At 38.2% G+C, this 21588-nt stretch overlaps 3 protein-coding genes across 4 annotated transcripts; 1 reads left to right on the top strand and 2 right to left on the bottom strand.

The window, feature by feature from the left end:
* Positions 1-3045: 3045 nt before the first annotated feature.
* On the bottom strand, positions 3046-5303 carry psmd10 (proteasome 26S subunit, non-ATPase 10). Its single transcript, XM_060885116.1, has 5 exons — positions 5148-5303; positions 4904-5002; positions 4658-4804; positions 3898-4064; positions 3046-3792 (listed from the first exon to the last, which is right to left on the bottom strand). The coding sequence occupies exons 1-5, from the start codon at positions 5259-5261 to the stop codon at positions 3639-3641; spliced, it is 681 nt and encodes a 226-aa protein (XP_060741099.1). The 5' UTR covers positions 5262-5303; the 3' UTR covers positions 3046-3638.
* A 222-nt stretch (positions 5304-5525) lies between these two features.
* Positions 5526-9522, top strand: nxt2 (nuclear transport factor 2-like export factor 2). Its single transcript, XM_060886050.1, has 4 exons — positions 5526-5759; positions 6787-6873; positions 8109-8253; positions 9118-9522. The coding sequence occupies exons 1-4, from the start codon at positions 5745-5747 to the stop codon at positions 9300-9302; spliced, it is 432 nt and encodes a 143-aa protein (XP_060742033.1). The 5' UTR covers positions 5526-5744; the 3' UTR covers positions 9303-9522.
* Positions 9434-21492, bottom strand: acsl4a (acyl-CoA synthetase long chain family member 4a). 2 transcript variants are annotated; one of them, XM_060886048.1, is made up of 15 exons: positions 21308-21492; positions 18443-18913; positions 17926-18103; positions 17606-17715; positions 17266-17404; positions 15718-15868; positions 15509-15632; positions 15349-15420; positions 15122-15261; positions 14860-15029; positions 13896-13970; positions 13270-13461; positions 12966-13080; positions 12697-12854; positions 9434-11040 (listed from the first exon to the last, which is right to left on the bottom strand). In XM_060886048.1, exons 2-15 carry the CDS (start codon positions 18791-18793, stop codon positions 10883-10885), a joined length of 2133 nt encoding a protein of 710 aa, XP_060742031.1. In that variant the 5' UTR covers positions 18794-18913; positions 21308-21492; the 3' UTR covers positions 9434-10882. The 2 variants fall into 2 exon arrangements, with proteins under 2 accessions (XP_060742031.1, XP_060742032.1); XM_060886049.1 differs by lacking the exon at positions 21308-21492 and adding an exon at positions 19999-20130.
* Between the last annotated feature and the right edge of the window lie 96 nt (positions 21493-21588).

Here is a 21588-nt window from a genome sequence, read left to right as displayed (position 1 = left end):
ATAGTAGCCACTGTTTTGCAATTTTCTGAGCTCTTCTGTGTATGTTGCTCGCTGGGCAAAGCTACTGACATTTCTTTTCCACATTTGTTGCACAGCGATAATCAGTTTTAGGCGCATTACTGAGCAGTATCTTGTTAAGTATTCTCTGTAAATCATGGTAAATCTTGGCAAAACTTTTGTTTACCTTGCCAGTAATTCCTTTGGTTATCTTCCAAGTAGCTCATTTGGATAACTTGCCAGGAAATCCTTTGTTTATCTTATATGTAACTTTTAGAATATTCTAGAATTTTAGAAAAGAACTCTGTGACTGAAATTTTGAATCACAACTGAAGCATGAATTACAATGGAATACTGCAACTGTACTTTGGTTTCACTCAGAACTAAAGCTTTTTTACACATATCTGACAACCTACTGCTTCAAACCATCAATGTACTTGTCTCCTGATTAATTATGATTAATTATATTGCCAAGCTCCTCACTGCTGCATATCATGGAGAATAGGCCTTGATATGAAAATATTAAATTGTCTTAATTTATCATAGCTTTACTTTTCAACTGTTATTTCCTGGAGGAAAAAAAATCACACTTTTTGTTGTAGTCCATCATGTTCTGGAATCAGAATTAGAATCAGGTTTATTGCCCGGTACTGTTCTTCATGTACAGGAATTTGTCTTGGTGTGTTGGTGCATAGTAATAATATAGAAAAAGCTTAAATATAGGAAACAAATGTTATATAAAAATAAAATGAAATATCAAAATAAATAAATAATAATAATATAAATAATGATAATAATGTGTATAAACATAAAGATTTACAAAAAAAACAAGCAATTGGATGTTAACAAAAATAGAGACATGAATCGTACACTAATGCAGGATGTGCAAAGTGGCCAGTGCAATCGTTTCTACCCACTCACCTGATCTGTTTTTGCTGCCAGACTTCTGTCAGACATAATACTTTTTTTCTTCTTCAAATTTGCCTGTATAAGCAAAATTACAGATCTCTAAGTTGGACACAGAGTGCGCCATAATAACTCTGGTATGGGAATGGTCAAGATTTGAAATTAAAAGTACAAAAAAACTTGGAAATTAGTTTAACGAACACCAATACAGATAAAATATAATGTATATATGTGGTATTCATGACTCCTTTTGAGTATCTTCCTAGTAACTCCTTTAGTCTTATCTGCAACTTGGAGATTATTCTAGAATTTTAGAAAAGACCTCTGTGACAGAAATCTTAGAATTTTGTTGAAATTTGTCTCATGGTTAAATGTGATTAATTAGATTGCCAAGCTCCTCGTTTGTAAAAATAAGTTTTCATTTCTTTTGATATTTCTTATGTATTTTTCTTAAAAACAAATGATCATTAGAACAATGCAGGAATGATGCCAACGAGTTGAGAGAACTAGCATAATTGGTTCAACTAATTACTTCAGAACAGGCATTAATATTGACAGGTACAGTTTTTTGTTTTGTGTGACGTGATAAGAACAATACTAATTATAGCAAAAATATTTTACACTTCACATGTGCCAAGTAAAACCGCTAGTGGAAGCCCAAATATATGCCTCAGTCTAATGTCTAGAAGAATTTTATTTACTTCTCAAGACAATTTGTAAATATAGTCAGACATACACTTATAAAAGTGTAATTAAGGATTGGCCTTGTAAAGGATGTGATAGTCTCAATATTGACTCTCCACATTCACTTTTTGACTCATTCTCTAGTCCTGGCCTTGGTCTATTGTAGAACCCTTATAATAAACAAAATCTTATATATTATATACTTTGGTTCCCCAAAAACCCAAGCTGCACTATAATTTATGTTTCATGTGTGGAGGAACACGTGGCCACTCCAGTGTTCTGCACATTAAAGTATGAATGCTCATGGTTTGCAAATACTATTTAATATATAAGTGTGAAGGTCAGGTGTCCACATAATACATTCCCATTGAAAAGTATTGGAAAGTCAAGGATCATTATTTTGTTTTTGCAATACACTGAAGACATTTGAGTTTGAGATCAGTTTACTCAGTCTAGGCTGATTCATGTCCTCACTTGGTTTCTGTTACACAATTTTAACTATTTTGTTCTAGCTCACTCAACATTGTGCTCCTCCTGCATGAAAAACATTCCTTAATGTTAAACTTAAGCCAAACCTACAGTCCCCTCCGAAAGTATTGGAATGGAAAGGACAATTATTTCACTTTTGCTGTAAACTAAAGATATGAGAATTATATCTAGATGGGTTAAAAAAAAAAAAAAGAACATAGCATCTTTGGTGACAGACTGCTCAATTTAAGGTAAGCAAACGTTTTTGAACAGATAAGCTTAAAGTAAATAAGTATTAATATTTTGATGCATATCCCTTCCTTGCTATAACTTCATCAAGCTGGAGACCCACTGACACCAACTAAGCTATTGAAGTGTTTCTCCCACCTCCCCCCCAAAACACATTTCTATTTGGTTTCCACTTATGATTTGATGCCTGCTATATCACATTAAAAGTGAAATAAAGAGAAAGTGGTGATTTCAATCTCTTTTGTTTAGGTTTCTGTATTTCTCTCAAGGTATGTGTTTGCAGTGAAGGCATTTCACCATATCGCCTCACTCGGTTTCTGTTACTCATATTTCAATATCTAAAGGATGGATGATATACTGTAATGGTAAACTATATGGCCAAATGTACAGACCTGTCCAAAGTAGTGGAACAGCAGACAATATTTTTGTCTTTGTTATACACACTGCTTTTAATTTTAGCCTATATACAAACACATACATAACTATCTCTCTCTATCTCTCTCTCTCTCTCTCTATCTATCTATATCTATATTTTTTTATATAGAATAAAAATATCTGCATTACCAGATTTGTGGAATCTGTAAGCATTTGTCTCTTTTGTGTTAAAAACTCTTTGGGTTTTTGACATGGTAACAAATGACAGGAATTTTACAGGTGTACCAATTCATAATTAATACCAGAGACAAACATTAATGGTTAAAGGGAAAACAGTTTAGCAATTTTGTTAAAACAATGCCAAAATTTATGCAATAAAATGTTTATTGCAAGAAACAGTGATAGTTCAAATTGCTCTTTTTTAACAAGAAACTCGTATAATGAAGCAACTCTGCAAACATTGTCCCTAATTAATATTAACTAATCACTAAGGGAAGTTTTCCTAAACTATTAATTGCTGTAATATTTTTTCATATCTGTCAGCTCTAGTATAACATATTGTATAGTGTATGAAAAGCAAACATAACAACATTAGGTGTATGTAATCATTTATTCCCTACTTCCCTTTTGTGAACTAAATGACTGAACTAATGATGTGTAAAATCTTAAAATCTCAAAATGTTAATCCTGCCTCCAAAAACAATCCTTAAAGTAGTTTGAAGAGAAGTGCATGATTTATTAAATCAAAAATATCAAAATATTTCAAAAACTTTTAACACTTATTTTTAAGGCTCTAGTCCTCTAGTCCTTAAAAACAAAACAAAACAAAACAAAAAACTAAAAAAAAACCACATTCACACTTTCTGCAGTAGTCCACCATGTTCATCGACAGGAGTTCTTCACGTCTGCAGAGCTGAACAGCTGGAAACAGCTGATGCACAAACCTTCTTATAATCATTTCAACCTTCTACAATCCTTCTAAGAATATTACCAAGTCCACCTTTGGCAATCTGTAAAGGTGTCTTTTCCTCTTTGTTCTCAATGTAAATACTGGCACCATGTGCAACTAAGAGCTTTGCAGCCTCTACTTGCTCTTCATCACATGCAAGATGGCTGGCAAAAAACAGAAAGGCACCATTAATAAACAAGTTCTATCACAGGTCGGAAAATGATATAGTACATTCAAATCCTTTGTGTACAAATTGTGACAACACTCACAGCGGTGTGTTGCCCTCTGAGTCCTGAATATTAGTGGAAGCGCTCTGTTTTAAGAGAAGTTGGATGAGACGACAGTTCCCCTTTGCTGAGGCTCTGTGTAGAGGTGTGGATTCTAGTTTATCTGTGGCGTTAGGGTCAGCACCATTTTCCAGCAAAATCAGGGCTATCTGTAAAAAAAAAAAAAAAAAAAAGAAAAAAAAGAAAAAAAAAAAGGAATGTGTAAATATTACACACCACTACAACAGTAGTTAATACTGAGGTAAATCAGTATTTATCTATTTTTTTATACAACTGAGGTAGTGATGGTTAAGGGCCTTGCCCAGGGCTACCACTTCCCCAGTTGATATATATCAAATTATTTTGTGAACCAACCTGGCTCCTTCACTCATTGACCATTCTATTATCTAAATCTATCATACGGATGTATTCTGTAGATTTATAGCTACTGATTACAGCCCAGGTGATGATATGCACAGTTTTTTTAGCCACAGTTTGTTCTGTCTATCAGTAAGAAGGAAGCATTATATTGTCCACAGTACATAAACACATGTCTTCTGTGTCTGATTGACTCATGCCACAAACACACACATTACCATGTCAATGTCAGTGCTGTGCAGAGAAAGATTTATCCAAATAATACTGGTTTTTACATTGTACATAATACATAAAATGATGTTAAATGACTGTAGGGACATGTTATGTAACCTAATCAATGGCAAATATTAATGTTTAATGACTTAATTGAAATTTCTGATCATACCTCATATCTGTCCTTTGATGCTGCATAATGTAATGGGGTGCAACCATTTTGGTTGACTGAATTCAGTTGAGCTCCTCTGCCTATTAAAAATCTAACAATTTCCTCTCTTCCTGCAGAAGCTGCAATGTGCAGAGGAGTCCAAGATGCCTACAAAATGGTGTTAAACATGGTTAATAACTTCACACTGAAACATTACAATGGATTGAGCAGGAGTGACAGTGGAGCTGAGAAAAGATGCTGACTCACATCATCCTTAATTTCCACCTCAGCTCCAAGATCCAAAAGAAACTGCACGATATTTGCATGTCCAGCTGAACACGCCCAGTGTAAAGCAGTCCTGTTGTCCTAAAGAGTTAAGAACAATCAGCCAAAAAACCAAGCAGACTTTAACAATAAATACTACATACTATTATGAACTGCACAAGGAGTTGATGACTAGCTAACTGGCTAATCTGATCTTTGCTGTATATTTCACATTCTACCCACTCACCTGATCTGTTTTCGCTGCCAGACTTCTGTCAGACAAAATACATTTTTTTAATTCTTCATATTTGCCTGTATAAGCTAAATTACAGATCTCTAAGTTGGACACAGAGAGCGCCATAATAACTCCTGTAGTACGCACAACGGGTGTTACACTCAAAAGTATCCGGTATCGGAACGTTCAAGATTTCAAATGAAAAGTATCAAAATAAAACTGATATAATATTGTTATCATTTATACATATGAAATGAACCTTAAATATAAAATATACAGTAATATGCGTTACTATATTAATAAATCTAATAGTTGCCTAGTATAATAATAATTATAATAATAATAATACACTGAAAAGAAGTGGGAACTAATAAAATCAAGAGTACGACTGTACGGACAGCGTTTACAGGAACACACCGAACGCAAAGGAGCAGTGGGTTTGGTTTGTTTAATGGCTCAGTAAACATTATACATATTATATTGTGTAACTGTTTCCGTCTGGGTTTAGTTAATGCGCAGTGTGAGCTGGATTGTCGCACTTGTTTCAGCAAGTACCTCTTGAGAGAACAAACGCACAGAGAGAAGCTCACGGCGTGAATATTCATCAGTATGGCTTCAACTATTGTAAGTATACCCCCTCCATTTCCTCTCATCTTTCGTCCACTCTCACCCCTTCTTCGTCCCCTCTCACCCCTTCTTCGTCCCCTCTCACCCCTTCTTCGTCCCCTCTCACCCCTTCTTCGTCCCCTCTCACCCCTTCTTCGTCCCCCCCCCCTTCCCGCGCCTCAATTCAAATCAAATCAAATTTTAGTTGTCACATACATACATGGTGACGACATGCAAAAAAATTAACCAAAAGATAAATAATAAAAGTATAAACTATATAAACGCCCCCCCCCTCCTTCCCCCTCTTCCCGCTCCTCAATTCAAATCAAATCAAATTTTAGTTGACACACACATTCAGGGTGACGACATGCAGTGAAATGCTTTTTGCATCTGTCCGGTATATAAAAAAGGAATACAATTAAAGATAAAAAAAAATTAACCAAAAGATAAATAAAAAACTATAAACTATATAAAAAACTATATAAAATATGAAAATATTAGTGGAAAAATAATGTAGATACATAAATGTGTAGATTGTTCCCCCTCCTTTCCCTCTCCTCCCCCCTCCTTTCCCTCTCCTTCCCCCTCCTTTCCCTCTCCTTCCCCCCTCCTTTCCCTCTCCTTCCCCCCTCCTTTCCCTCTCCTTCCCCCCTCCTTTCCCTCTCCTTCCCCCGTCCTTTCCCTCTCCTCCCACCTCCTTTCCCTCTCCTCCCACCTCCTTTCCCTCTCCTCCCCCCTCCTTTCACTATCCTCCCCCCTCCTTTCACTATCCTCTTCCCCTCTTTCCCCACCTTTCCCTATCCTCCACCTCCTCCTTTTCCCTTTTCTCCCCTTTTGCCCCTTCCCTCTCCTCCTCCCCTCTTTCCCCTTTCCCTCTCCCCCCTCCTTTCCCTCTCCCCCCTCCTTTCCCTCTCCCCCCTCCTTTCCTCTCCTCTGCCCTCCTTTGCCTCTCCTCCCCCTCTCCCATTTCCCTCTCCTCCTTTCATACTTTTATTTATGATATTTATTATAATCAACACTAAACTGGTTTCTACCTAATTAACAGGACTTCAGGACACACGTGGATCAGTCGTGCAGATACTCCGAGGAGTTTGTTAACATTTACTATGACTGCATGGACAAAAAAAGACGAGTACGTATAACACACATTCATATTCATTTTGTTTTGCTTTCTACAGTTTAAATAGCAAGATTTCAGGGTTTTATGATATTAATTGAATATTAAACACACAAGCTGGTGGTTAAAATAAAAGGAAACATTTGTTATAGTTGTATATAAAGGCCTCTTTATAGGCCATCTTGTAAATCAGAATCAGGTTTATTGGCCAAGTGTGTTGACACACAAGGAATTTGGTTCCAGCTGTTTGTGACTCTCAACAATACAGACATAAATAACACTATACTATACAAGACAAAATAATACAGACTATAGTGAACTGCCCGATGTTAAGCAGTTCTTCTCTGGTGTAAGTTATCACGGTAGGGTGACCAAACAGAAAGTAAACAAAAAGAAAAAAGTCCTGGAGAGAGTCGTGCCGAGGCAGCCATCCGCGGCGCCATCTTGGATAGCTACTAATAAAATCCCCCAGTTGTCCTCTTTTAGAAAGGATAACTATGTTTTTTTTAAAGATGGCAGTGTATTGCTTAGTCAAAACTAGACTTATGTTTAGTTCAAGATTTTATTTCTCACATAGACCAATATATACGGTATATAAAAGTGAAATAAAACCTGGCCTACTTCACCATAGACTGTACATTACATAAAATACATTTTAAGTAGAAGCAGTAAAACTGCTTAGCAATGGCATTTATACCTTTATGTATAATACAATTAAAAACATAAGAGTGACCAAAAGGTGGTGAACTACTGATGGGAAGATTGTTTAAAATCTGACACCAAGCCACCCCGGATGGGCTGTAAAATAAAAGTGTTGGACTACTGATCGGAAGGTCCTGAGTTCGAATCGCAGGACCACAATGGTTCCACTACTGGGCCCTGGATCATGGCCCTTAACCCTCAATCGCTCAGTTGTATAAATTGAAATAAAAATGTAAGTCAATCTGGATACGGGTGTCTGCTAAATGCTGTAATTGAAATGTCTTTACCCCCAACTGCTCAGTTGTATACACGAGTTAATTGTCTGGATAAGGACATCTGCCAAATATAGTAAATGTAATGGATTACATGACCAGAGGGTTGTCAGTGCAGTCTGTCTCCTACATGGATAAACTAAGGTTAGTGTTCTATGATTTAAGGGGAGCACAGAGGAAGGTGGTTGTGTAATTATGGAAGAGTTGAAAAACCGTCATGTTAAATATGTATTTTATATATATGTGACAAAAAAAATGTCCTTTTGTCTGTTTCAGAACTTGACAAGACTTTACCTGGATAAAGCCACCCTGGTGTGGAATGGGAATAACATTTCAGGACAGGATGCTCTTGGAGAATTTTTTGAGTCTCTTCCCTCAAGTGAATTCCAGGTGCACACACTCGACTGCCAGCCAGTCCATGGTATGTGCATTATGTGTAGCGTTATGTGTAGCGTTATGTGTAGCGTTATGTGTAGCGTTATGTGTAGCATTATGTGTAGCATTATGTGTAGCATTGTTACAGGGCAGTGTACTTTCAATCTGCACTGTTTATAACCACCTCTACACAATACAACAAATCTATGATCCTGTATCGGTCATAATTTCTGTTTGCAAGTAACCTGTACCACAAATACGCACTTGTGATAAATTCATTTGCCTTTTGGTCAGGTGTCAAGCATAAAAAAGTAGGTGGAGCTAGAAGTAATGCAGACAACGTATTGGTCAAGACTTTGAATGGAATTACATCATTTTGACCAAAAAAATATTAGAGCCTCTCTTCTCATAAATAAGTGTTTGATGTAATTCCATGCCATGTAGCACAGTTTGCTTTTACTTTTTCACTAAAACATAAGTAGAGAGAAATTAGAACGCAAAGTCCATCTATTGTTTCTACTGTTTTTCTTGCCAACACTATTGTGATGTGGAAAATGATATCAACCTTAAACAAACTTGAGAGAGCTCATCTTACATTATCAGACGGGAACAGATGCAGGTAATAATCCAGAGAACAGATTATTCTGATTTGGGTTAGTTGCCTTGTCCAGTTTCTGATGATTTCATGCATTGCTCTGTTCCTACATAGTTAAACACAAAACTGCACAAATTAAAGTGTTCCTATAAAATTGGCTGTTAAGTGTAAGTAGCTTTTTGGAGATCTGTACTTAAGAGCACAAAGGTACTAAAATTCAGTTTTAACAGTTGTAGCATTGTAGGAGTGTAACATTCAACAGATAGATCATTTGTTTAACTAGAGAGTTTAAAATGTTTTACTTCCATTTTCCAGAACAAGCTACTCAAGGCCAGACAACATTGCTGGTGGTTACTGCAGGCACGGTCAAGTTTGACGGCAGCAAACAGAGATATTTCAACCAGAACTTCCTGCTAACTGCTCAGGCTTCCCCGAACAGTGACCAGCCAGTGTGGAAAATCGCAAGTGACTGTTTTCGCTTCCAAGATTGGGCAAGCTGAATGATCAGTTACCTGCTTTCCATTATGGAAGATCTGAGTGACTTTTACGTCCATGGGCAGTTTATTTTTTATCTTTATTTTTGTGTTTGTAAATGAAAGACTTGTTTCAAGATCACACTGTGGACAAAATGTGCTTTGTAGAAAACAATTTAATTATCACAAATGTATATTACATTTAAAATGTGGTTCACAAAATTTAATAAATAAGAGTGGAATGAAATGTTCAAGCAAATGCATGGTATTTTCTAATGTTCACATTTAGATTACATTGAATTTACTTGTGACCCTGAGGCTGGAAACCTTTTTTTTTTTTTTTTTTGCACTGTTCAAATATTATGTCCATACAGAAGTGCAAACACAAACTCAATCTATTTCAAACAGACTTTGTTGATAAGGTAATTGTTCGTTTAAATAATGGCATAAAACAATTAAAACACTTAAATAAACAGTGCAAATGAACAATACTTCTCAACAGTAATTAAATATTTGGTAAGGAGATTGGTGTCTGGATAACAAACTTCAAATGAAATCCTACATTTTCAGAAGTAGCAACGCAAATAAATTATAGTGCAAAAAACTAGGCAGTGCATCCTAAACTGGCAAAACAACGCAGCACTACTGGAACAGAAAATTCAAACTATATCCAAAGACGACCTAACTTCTCAAGTCAGTAAACTGGTCATTAAACGTTATTCTACAGACTGCATTGAACTGATTAAACATGGTCAGCTTCAGTGAAGGTTTCTTTTACAGATACACATTTGCTAAAATGTTAGTGGTTTCCTTTCATAACCGTCAGCTGCAATTTACAGTCCTGAGTCCTTCCAAAAGTACAAGTTCATTCAATAAATTAGCACAATATTAACATTTGAAAATCCACACAACACAAAACAAAAACTGAAAAGTTACACGTAAAGAAACAATTGATGTGAATCCTTTCAAGTAGTATATTACACAGTCCTCAGTGTATGTGCGAAGTTTCTAACAGAAGCTCGCTGCTATTGGGGGGAAAAAAAAGCCCGTTCAGAAGGCACAATGAGCTCACCGTACGCCGCCTGCTTCAGAAAGGAAGCTAGGCCCGTCTGTACAGCGACAACCTCGTTTCGTGTCTAACGAATGTTTTACGCCTTCAAATTCTTTACATAATTGTATTAGAAAGATGAAAATACAAACCGATCACTTTTTTGTACAAAAATACAAATAGCTGAAGGTGATGTTTTAAAAGCAATTATACTTGATCTATTAATATATGTTACCTTTCACGAGTGAGTTTTAAGTGAAAACGAAGCCTTTTTTGTTTGTGAAAGTCGAATGTTGTCCCTTTAACAGAGTCTTGTGCCACATAGCTACTTAAACTATTCTACAGCTAAGAGACTAGAGCACTGATTAGACTTTTACAAATCTGCTGATATTATCCACAGTATGATGAGCAGTAGTTTGGAAACAGATCAGCACAGTAGATTATCAGGACGTGTGATGATGTGTGATTACAGTGAAATGTTTCTAGACATGTATACATATTCAGCATGAGGCGTATAGGGCGCCAGAGCGATGATGGATATTCAGTATTTGGCTGGTTTTTATTTGCGACCGTACATTCGCTCAATATCGTGGAGATAGTGGTTCTTCAGCTCCTTTCTCTTCAGTTTAAACGCGTCTGTGACCAAGCCGGTTTCAGGAGTCCACGGTTCTGGGCTCAGGTGAACTTTTACCGGGATCTCAAAGCGTTGCAGTTTAACTACAATCACACACAACATGACATGAGTAACAGCAGGAGATGAACAGAATAAACAGCAGAAAACATCTCTTTACAGGGTGTCCCAGAAGTAATAGAGTAATTACTGAAACGTGTGTTCAAATTGTGTTCAATTTCATTCTTCTTCTTATTATTATGGAAAATAAATACACACATTAGCACATTTGCCTCACACCTCAAGGCTTGGGGGTCTGATTTCTACCTCTGCAATGTGTGTAGAGAGGTTTCCTCTGGGTACTCTGGTTTCCTCCCCCAGTCTATAGACATGCATTATAAGCTGATTGCGTAACTTAGGGGGTTTTTACACCTGGTCACTTCATGTGTTTTCTCTGATCCGATAGCTATCCGATCGTAAAAAGACCAGGTGTAAATGCCCTTGGAAACGGTTTCGAGACGGATATAAATCCGATTGTACAAACCACTTTAGGAGGTGGTCTGGGACGCATTTCAGATGAAACTGGACAGGTGTAAATGCATGTGGTTGTTCAAGCCACATACATCAGTGCTATACTCCTCCCAAACGGAAGTACGTCACTCGTAGGTGACTCGCGAGTCGTGTATCACGCCAGAAAGAAACATGTTTTCACACCAGTGCTGGCTCCGATCTTTCACCCAGGTGTCTCGTTGGGTCTTAAAATGCACTGCTGCCGCCAGTGAAAATGCAGCAAACAGTAAATGCTGTTTTTTGTAGCAACCGCATGTGTTCCATTTCAATTACCCCGGAAATGTGGTAAAATATATTTGCATTTTGGGCGGGAGTAGAAAGATCGGATTGATATCCGATTCGCCAAGATGCATTTATGTGGCCTAATGTAAATGTAACAGTTTTAACGAATCAGATAGCTATCAAATCAGAGAAAACACATGAAGTGACCAGGTGTAAAAAGGCCCTAAATTGTCAGTAGCATGTGAATGTCTGTGTGATTGTTCACCACAATAGACTGGTATCCTGTCCATTGTATACCGCCTTGTGCTCCCAGTCTCCTGGGATAGACTCCATGTACCCCGCAACCCAGTAGGATAAGTTGTGTATAGAAAATATGGATGGAAGGAATACAATTCTAAACCTCACTTACTTTATATGATTCTCAATAATAATTTTACCCCAGGTTTACTGAACCACTGTGAGAAAACCTCTATGCCCCCTGTGGTTCCGTTTTTATTCATTTTCTGTATTGTTTCAACAGCAACTAACAAGAACGACAACATTTCCACTCCCAGTTTGTCTCCTGTGGACAGCATGCTAATGTTATCACAGTGCATGATGCAGCTGCTAAAGTCAGTATACACTAGAAGGTTTTGTTCAGCAATAGACAGTCGTTACAAGGCTGCCATCCATGTTTGGTGCCAAACACACACAGCTGAACAGACACTAAACAGAGGCAGGAGCTAAAATCGGAAGAGTAAAGAATAACCTGAAGCCGATCCCAGGGAACCCAAGGCACAAGGTGGGGGACACCCTGGACATGGTGACAACCTTTTTGACTTTTTTAAGGAACAAAATAAAGTGTGAGACATGAAGCATTTGTGAAAAAGTGGTCACTTTTTACACTATTATTACTGGGACACATTGTACAGGGAAAGGTGATTCTGATTTTTTTTAACACTGCTCTTGCAGTAATAATAATAAAAACATACTTGAAGTGGCAACTTCTTTAATTTCCCGCAAGACTTCCATCTCCATAAGTGGATGGTTGCAGATGTCCATCCATGAGCCACTGATACCCTTCTGATGAGCCAGAGCAGTCAGATTCTTTTGGTTAGGTACCACAAAGCTGATCACGTAGTTCTGATCACTGGAGACAAAAGAGCACAGAACAGCGTTTAAACTGTGGCTCTGTTATTGCTAAATAAGCAAACTGTTTTTCACAATTCACAATGCTTGTACACATGTTTCGCTAGCCCACCTGTTGGCGTATGCGCAGATGTTATCAATGAGGGTGCAGTTCTTCAGTGCCGACTCAACTTTGCCCAAAGACACGTATTCTCCAGCCTGCAGTTTCACAAGGTCCTTTTTCCGATCTAATTATCAGAGGTACGAAAAGGACCGAATGAAATGAGTGCCAGAAAAAACGCATCGCTGAGAAATGTTAATAACTAGTAATGTCTGAGGAGAGTAAACACTTGAGCTATATTAGCACAGCTACCATTACTAAGGAGGAACATTCTGGACAAATTTATTAATAAAAAAAAGACAGTGTAGACACACACCCACAATCTGAAGACAGCCATCAGAATGAATCTCTCCTATATCTCCAGTGCAGAACCAACGCTGTCCATTTTCATCCAAAAAGAATTCCTCACTGGTTGTGTTGTCACGCCCGTAGTAGCCCATGGTCACATTTGGACCACCAATTATAATCTCTCCTCGTGGATGAGGCCTGTCCAGCTTTGTATAGCCACCTGAAAGAAAGAGAACACAGTTAGTGTGACGTGACATACGGCTAAGTACTGTATGGTGACCCATACTCAGAATTTGTTCTCTGCATTTAACCCATCCAAAGTGCACACACACAGCAGTGAACACACACACAGCATGAACACACACCCGGAGCAGTGGGCAGCCATTTATGCTGTGGCGCCTGGGGAGCAGTTGGGGGGGTTCGGTGCCTTGCTCAAGGGCACCTCAGTCATGGCCGGCCTGAGACTCAAACCCACAACCTTAGGGTTAGGAGTCAGACTCTCTAACCATTAGGCCACAACTTCCCGCCAGTTCCCCAGTTCTGTATTTTACACACAATCCTAAACATATTAAAGGTTTTATAATAAGCTAAGAGCTGAACCACACTGGGATAAACAGGAACATGTACACATGTTTATTCATATCATCCACTGACCTTCTAGCCAGTCTCGGACTTTGACCTCACAACAAATGAGAGGTGCTCCAACTCTCCCTGTGGTGTAGTCAGTCACTGCAAGGCAAAACAAAAAGAGTCAGGAGTCACATTAAAACAAGCTAAACAGTTCAAAATAACCCCTTGTTATCTATTGTTTTGAGGACATAGTGTTGTGCACGCGACACAAAGGAGAGATACCAAACAAAGCATTAGAATGGAAAATAAACACATGAGGTGTCTGTCACGTGACCGTGTGAATGTAGACTGAGCAACTGGCTGTGGTGACTGTTTCTGCATTACGTTGTTAAAAAAACGGCAGAAAAAAGAGAAATAGGAAAGCGTGGAGGAAATGTTGGTCAAGTAGATGTAGGTGGCAAGGATTCTGTTCTGCAAAGAGATATGGTGATATAGTGCAAATAAACATAGGTAGCATTGTATGGCATGCTGCCAGGGATCGTGTTCAGTTTGTTTTTATTTTGGCTGCTGTTCCAGTTAAACAACCGTTTAGATATTAGCTGGTTGGAGGCTGGGGTTATTTTGTAAATATTTCAAATTAGGCTGTGACAAGAAAATGGAGGGTAAATGCGTGTACTGCACATTCAGCATAATGTATGTACTACAAGATCTATACAAATGTATCTGAAATATATATTACATATAAAATCTAGTATAGTGTGTTAGTCACTTGTTACGTTTTCCAATAACCTTATTTAAAGCTAAAAATGTAGCTGTTTGAGAAGCTAAAATCTAAAATCATCCTGTTTGCAGAAAATTTGCTGAATACGTTGAGCATTTCATTCAGATATCTCGATCACAGCGTAGTAACAACACTCAATCCTGACTTATTGCACATGTTAAGGAGAAAACTGATTTAGAACTGACTGAAGATGTTAAAGATATGTCACTGAACAAAACTGTATTAGAGAAGTTAATTGTCTCATTCTCTCTGTCATGATCTTCTCACCCTCAGTGATGGTGCCTGCTCCACAGGTCTCGGTGAGGCCGTAACCCTGACCCACAGGGCAGCAGAAGCAGATGTTCATGAAGCGCTGTGTGGAAGAGGAAAGAGGTGCTCCTCCTGACAGCATCATTCGGACATTTCCTCCCAACAGAGCTCTCACCTTTTTAAACAGTCTACACAGACGTAAAGAATCACCATGAATCTGAACCGTCACAGAAACTTTTACTATATTGTCAGTCTCACACGTACACACACTTGCTCTTACATGTTGCAAAGGGGAGCATCGTAGCCATTCTCTATCTGCTTCAGCTTGTAGTTGTAGGCCAGATTGAACAGGGTCTTCTGCACAACATTCATCTCCTGTACTTTACTCATGACATTTTTCTTGATGCGGTCCATTATTTCCTAGGAGATAAAAAGCACAAGTTCAGTGGTGATGATGAGAATAAAGTTAAACTGAAGCAATAATTACAGAATATATATAGAACGTACCGGTACAGCTGCCATCAGTGTTGGCTTCAGGACAGTGCAGTCACCCTTACTTCCCTTTTTAATTTTTGTAGACTAAAAAAAAAGAAACATAAAAAAGTAGCTATTATTAAAAGTCAGAGTAAAATTTTAACTGCAGTTCTTTATTTCAAGGCCATGTTACCTGATCAGAGAGTGTCTGCGCGGAGGAATAACCAATCTTGCAGCCATATGCGACACACGAGATCTCCGCAGTCATCTCCAGCACATGGGCCAAGGGCAAATAAGCTATATAAGTGTCCATGGGGCTATCAAAACACAAATCCCATTCAAAGTAAACAGAACTGACTTGGCAGGAGTAATACAAGGCCATGTAAAGTACATTCTACTCACCCTAGGCCTGGGATCCTCTCACACTGGCCTGTCATGCCTGAAATGAGATTGCTATGGACAATCACAACTCCTTTGGGTCGTCCTGTGGAGCCACTGGTGTACATGACGACAGCCAGGTCTGAGGGGACGGGTTTGACTATCTCTCTGTTCACTGCAACATGAACCAAGCAATATTTTATATTGTTTTAAGAGTGACAGTAAGGAGGATTGATGTACACTAGCTTAAACACAAATTACTGTAGAATGTTCAAAGAAATATTGAAATACAATAATAGCTATATCTCACATCATGTACCTTGAATCTATCCATCCATCCATCCATCCATCCATCCAACCATCAATCTTCCACTTACACATTAAACTGGTCACAATAATGTCAACCATGATTTAGTAAACAAACTGCAGGGTGCTTTAAAAGGATTTAAAGCACTCACTCCATCCCATAATTTAACTCATTCACAGTAAGAAAGCATTGGGAAAGGAATGAAATGGCATTTATATGGAGTAGTGTGAGCTTGGTGATAATTTGGCGTCCTGTCTCGTAGTGACTGGCAATGTGTGGAGAGAATTTGACTATGCAAAACCATCTCAGACTGCTTTGCTATTGCATTAAAATTAGAAATAGGAAAATACAATTACAAGTTTACAATTACAATTAAAAGTTGTTTGGAATCAGTTATTTTTAACTTACTTTAGAAAATGAATACATAGCTTTTATTTTTGTCATATTTAAATCACAGCACAGTGAAATTGGAACACATCCCAACTTGTGATCAGAGTGCAGGTTCGGCCATGATGCAGTGCTTATGATGCACGGCCTTGCCCTGGGTCTCAACAGTGGCAGCTTGACACTCGGCTTGGACCCTGTTCTTCGTATCAACAATCCAGAGTCTGAACTACTCCTGCCAACAATCCAGTCTGAACTACCCCTGTCAACATCAGAATCCAAATCATAATATTTAAACTTTGCCTGCACTCATTACTGTCACTGGTTTTTAGTAAGCAATGGGCTTTTCTCCTGAAGCGCACTACATTGCTGATCTGAAGTGATTTCCTCTCATGCATACACTTCTGTTCTTCCACCTCCATGGAGTGAAACACACTGTTTCCATGGTTACAGCAGCAATGATTCTCATTGGTAATTCTGGCTGCAAGGATTGTGGGAAAAGAAGTACCTCACAAGCACTTGGGCAAATGATTACCAGATCTAGAAAAATACAGAATCTGATTGATGCATTCTACAGTTATGCTATCACTTAGCAATAGCTGATGCAATTCATTTCAATAGTTTATTAATCAAAAACAACAACAAAAAAAAGATATCGGTGCATCCACAGCTAAGACGTGACTACCCTCCGAATATATACGTATTAAAAGCATCACCTGAGAGTTTGGTGCTTGATTTGAAATGCAGGCAAAAATAGAAATATAATATTCAGAGGTGCCAACAGTGCTTATAGACAAATGTCAGAATGTATATGTACACAATGCTTTGGATAATATTTCAAATCTATATTTAGCTAGTTTTAGTGCCCAAATTGCACTTACGGTTTTCAGGCTTTGCTCCCAGCTCCTTTACAGACTGCATGCTATGAATCTGGATGTTCTCTAGATAGCTGGCGGTGCTGAGGCTCTTGTTGTCCACGTAAATGATGTGCCTCAGTTTGGGGATTTGAGAAAGGACACTCTACACAAAAATAACACAACATCATATAGCATGTTAACTGTTAATATAAAAAAGATTAACATCACAGCATCAATGCAGCAGCCAGAACTAATTAATTAACAAAAAAAAAAACCTACAACATATAGGCACGTCATGTATGTGGCTTTCCTGTGCATGTATGTGGCTTTCGAGACACTAATCAGAGAGTAGAGAATAACTCACCTTTAACTTAGTTTCCAGAAGCTCAATACTAGTGACCAAGTGAGTTACACCACACTCATTTAGTCCAAAAGCCACGGCGTCTTCTCCAAGAGTTGCGTAAAATGTGACCACTGTATAAAGCACAATCAGGAACTTAATAATTCTTAAATAAATACAGATCAATAAAGCACAGTGTTTCGCAGTAAGACATTTCAGTCAGTAACAGGACTCTTTTCCTTTCGACCCATTTCTTACAATATATTTAAATCGTGGAAACATTCTGCTACGTACCTTGCAAAATGCACAGAATTTGCATGAAAGACAATAAATTAGCTTCTTACATGGGAAATTGTGTCTGAAGCAGGACTGAGCTGTGATCATCCACTCAGCACGTGTCTCACAGAATATAGCGATGCTGTGCCTTGGCTGTTGGCCCAGTGCTGCCAAGCCACTACCAAAGAGAGAAACTTCAACATCCAGCTCCTGATACGTCATCCACTTGTAATCCCCCAAAATCAGCTATAAAAAAAAAATTAAGTTAAATTAAAAAAATAATAAATTTCAATGCCAGCAAAAGGACAGTGGATCAGATACAAAAAGAAAAAAATTAACAAATTCATTCTGATCCTGTAGAATATGGAAAACATTGGAATTCAAATTTATACTTTATCATTAATTATAATTCATTTATTTGTCATGTTGGTCAGAGTTTCATTGAAAAAAGCTATATAAAGCAACAAATATCAGATGCTATCTCTACTGATAAGATAACCAGCCTGCAGATCGCTTATGCCTTTGTGAAAGTGATATTTAATGCCTGTAGATGTGACCAAATAATGCATGTGTGTAAACATCTACCTTTTTGAAGACCTTGCCACCAGGCTGGGCTTCATTCTCTTCACTTAGAATTGTTCGTGTTCCCAGGCACTGTAACCTGCTAAAGCGCTGCACTGCATGATCGAACAGTTTGTCCAGTGTGTCTTTTCCAGGGAAATCCATCAGGGCCAGGGAGTCGAAATGGTCCACGCAGCGATACGGACCCTCTATTTGACCTTTGGTGGATTTGGCCTTGAGTCGCTTGGCAAGGGCGCTCTTCTTCTGGGCTCCCGTTAGGAAGTACCATGGTAGGAAGCTCAGCACTGAGTACAGCCATACCAGCATGTGGACAGGGAGCAGGACCACATTGCTAAGGTCGATTTTCATAGTCATGTAGATTTCAAGACTCAGGTGTCCAAAGCTGAGTGACTGTTTCTTTATTACGCTGGTACCTAATGAGTCTGGTTATTTCACAGATGCAGAGCCTCACTTCCTCCTTTTTAAAAATGTGACCTAACAAAGACAGAGACAGAGACACAAAACAGACAAACAACTAATTAGAAAAAAAGCAACTACAATGAAGCTCTTTGACATGTTCAGATTCAGTGACAAAATGGGCAGTCGTTTCTCGGCATGGATGAGACCTGAGTCACACAAGTGTCTTATAAATGATGCATCCCAGAAGAGTGAAAACAAACAACAGTCAGATCTATGCAAATACAACCAGCTAATCATAAAAATGACTCCACAGTAACAAGCTGCAGGCTATCTTGACCTTAGAACAGGGACACAATGATCAGATAAGGCTGTGTACACAAACTCTGTTGTCATTTAAAAAAAAAAAAACTAGGCAGTGAATTTAAAAACAAAAACAACAAAAAAAATTCACATTTTCCTCTTTTAATGCAAACATGTAATTCAATCTTTTTTATGTTAATTCTGTAGAAATATTTAGATATCCTGGTACATGTTGCCATTTTTATGTTCAAAAAAATTAAATTGCTCTTCCGGATCATTTACATATTTTTTGCATATAACAAAGTCAATGCATTTTATAATGCTTTCACAGAGCTAAGCCATGCACACACACACACACACATTCACACTCTCGATTAGATACATATAATGAATATGTAAAAAGAATGATCCACCAAAAAACTTCATCTTTCTCAGTTTTATTTTTAAAACAATTTCCATCAGGGATCAATAAAGTACTCTTATCTGTCTCTCGCTCTATATATCCAAGCTTTAATTGCTTGGCCATATCATATATTGCAATCCTACCAAAACAGGAGTCCAAGGTCTCAAAGATGTTATCTAAGAAGGATAGGAGTCTACACACCTTTTGCTGCCATTTTGTCTTTTGTTTTTTTTTTGCTTATATTGTCTCTTGTTGCTGATGTAACACTGGAATTTTCCACCTGGGATTAATAAAGCACTATTTCTTTTTCATCTTACATACAGCTGTCCCTCACTACATTCGACCTTCAGAAAACTAAATAAAATGTCCTTTTAAGCTGATGAATAATTCAGCCGAGACTATTTCCATAGATACACCGTTACAGAAATCTGAGCTGTAATATATCCAGGGCACTTACCTTCATGCACATAACATCAGACGCAAATTAATAAGGACCAAAAAGAATGCACGATCATTAAAAAGATGAGTCTATGAAAGACGAATTTGCCATTTTATCTGTGGATGCTTCACCTGGTCAGACCAGTGAGAAAGCGTGAGTGTGAGAGCCAATGAGGCGTCTCTCCTGAGCTCACCCCACACTCACCACATCCACCAATACGAGAGCAGATACGGAGTCATCTGGATTTACAGGCTCAAACTTGGATCCCATTACCCTCATTGTAGGTTAATAAGGTTTATCATTTAAAACCATCTCCTCCAGTCAGGATATGTAGCATCAATGCCATGTTGGCACAACTCAAGGACAAAGATCATACAATTGAGCGACGTACTTCCATCATATAAATGGTCCCAGTCACCATCACAGCCATATTTAACGATTGGGAAACTGCTGTAATTTAATTTACATTTCTGGCATTTTAGCAGAAAACCAGAGTGACTAACATTTTTCCAATTCCAATTCCAATTTATAAAACTAAGCAATTGAGGGTTAATGGCCTTGATCAGGGGCCCAGCAGTGGCAGCTTGGTGGAGCTGGGATTTGAACCCATGACCTTCTGATCAGTAATCCAACACCTTAACCACCAGACGACAACAATTTATTTAAAGGACGTAGTAAACTTCCGTTATGACTCAGGGATGCCTGTGCTATCATGGTGTGGTGTGATGTGTCAGGACATCCTGGTGAAACATGCTCACTTCTGTGATCACTCTATAACCACAGTGAACATCGAACAGTTCTAGTATACAAGTCTCATATACAAGAGACAGCACATCATCATCATCATCATCATCATCAGAATCAGAATCAGAAAGATCTTTATTGCCAAGTATGTTTTCACATACGAGGAATTTGTTCTAGTACAGGAGCTCCACAGTGTAAACAGAATTGATAAGACATGATCACATATATAATAAAGACAGTTGTATGTACAGTGGACAAATTGAAATATAAAATCATCACCATCTTCTTCATCATCACCATCACCACCACATGGGTACCACGCCACGCTTTATACTTCCCACATCATTAATCTTTACTTATTAGTGTTTCACTCAAACTGATCTATTTTTCAGATCCGTCTCATGACGTTTTAAACCTTCTAGCCAGGATTTCAGACATTAATTCTCTTTCTCATCCATAATCAATCCACAAAGCTGTTTTTTGAGCCCATACTCAATTTTTTTGAGCCGATCTCAATCACGCTATTTTATGATTATTAGTGTAATATAAAACACAAGCCGAACCAAACAAATGTTACTGATACCTTAAAGCGCTGTCTGAAGGATCTTCCAGTCTTTACAGCAGCCTGAACGCCGGTTGCTCTACCGTCACTATCACCAGACTGACCGATAGTTACCTCTCAACGTCTTACCCAAAACCCGGAAATCTGACGTCATCTGACTCCATGTTTTTCACCCAATCAGTACGGCGTCGTGCGGCTCAGCGTGCGCGTGCTCATTTGTTTCGAATCTGCTCGCGTTTTGAATGCGCGTGCGATGCGTCTGTGACGCATGTCCCATTATTTATGGCTTAAAAGTGTAAAAG

Source organism: Tachysurus vachellii, chromosome 13 (assembly GCF_030014155.1).
Source record: "Tachysurus vachellii isolate PV-2020 chromosome 13, HZAU_Pvac_v1, whole genome shotgun sequence".
In the NCBI taxonomy this organism is placed as follows: domain Eukaryota; kingdom Metazoa; phylum Chordata; class Actinopteri; order Siluriformes; family Bagridae; genus Tachysurus; species Tachysurus vachellii.
Note: the sequence above shows the minus strand (reverse complement) of the source record. Positions and strands in the feature narration are given on the sequence as shown.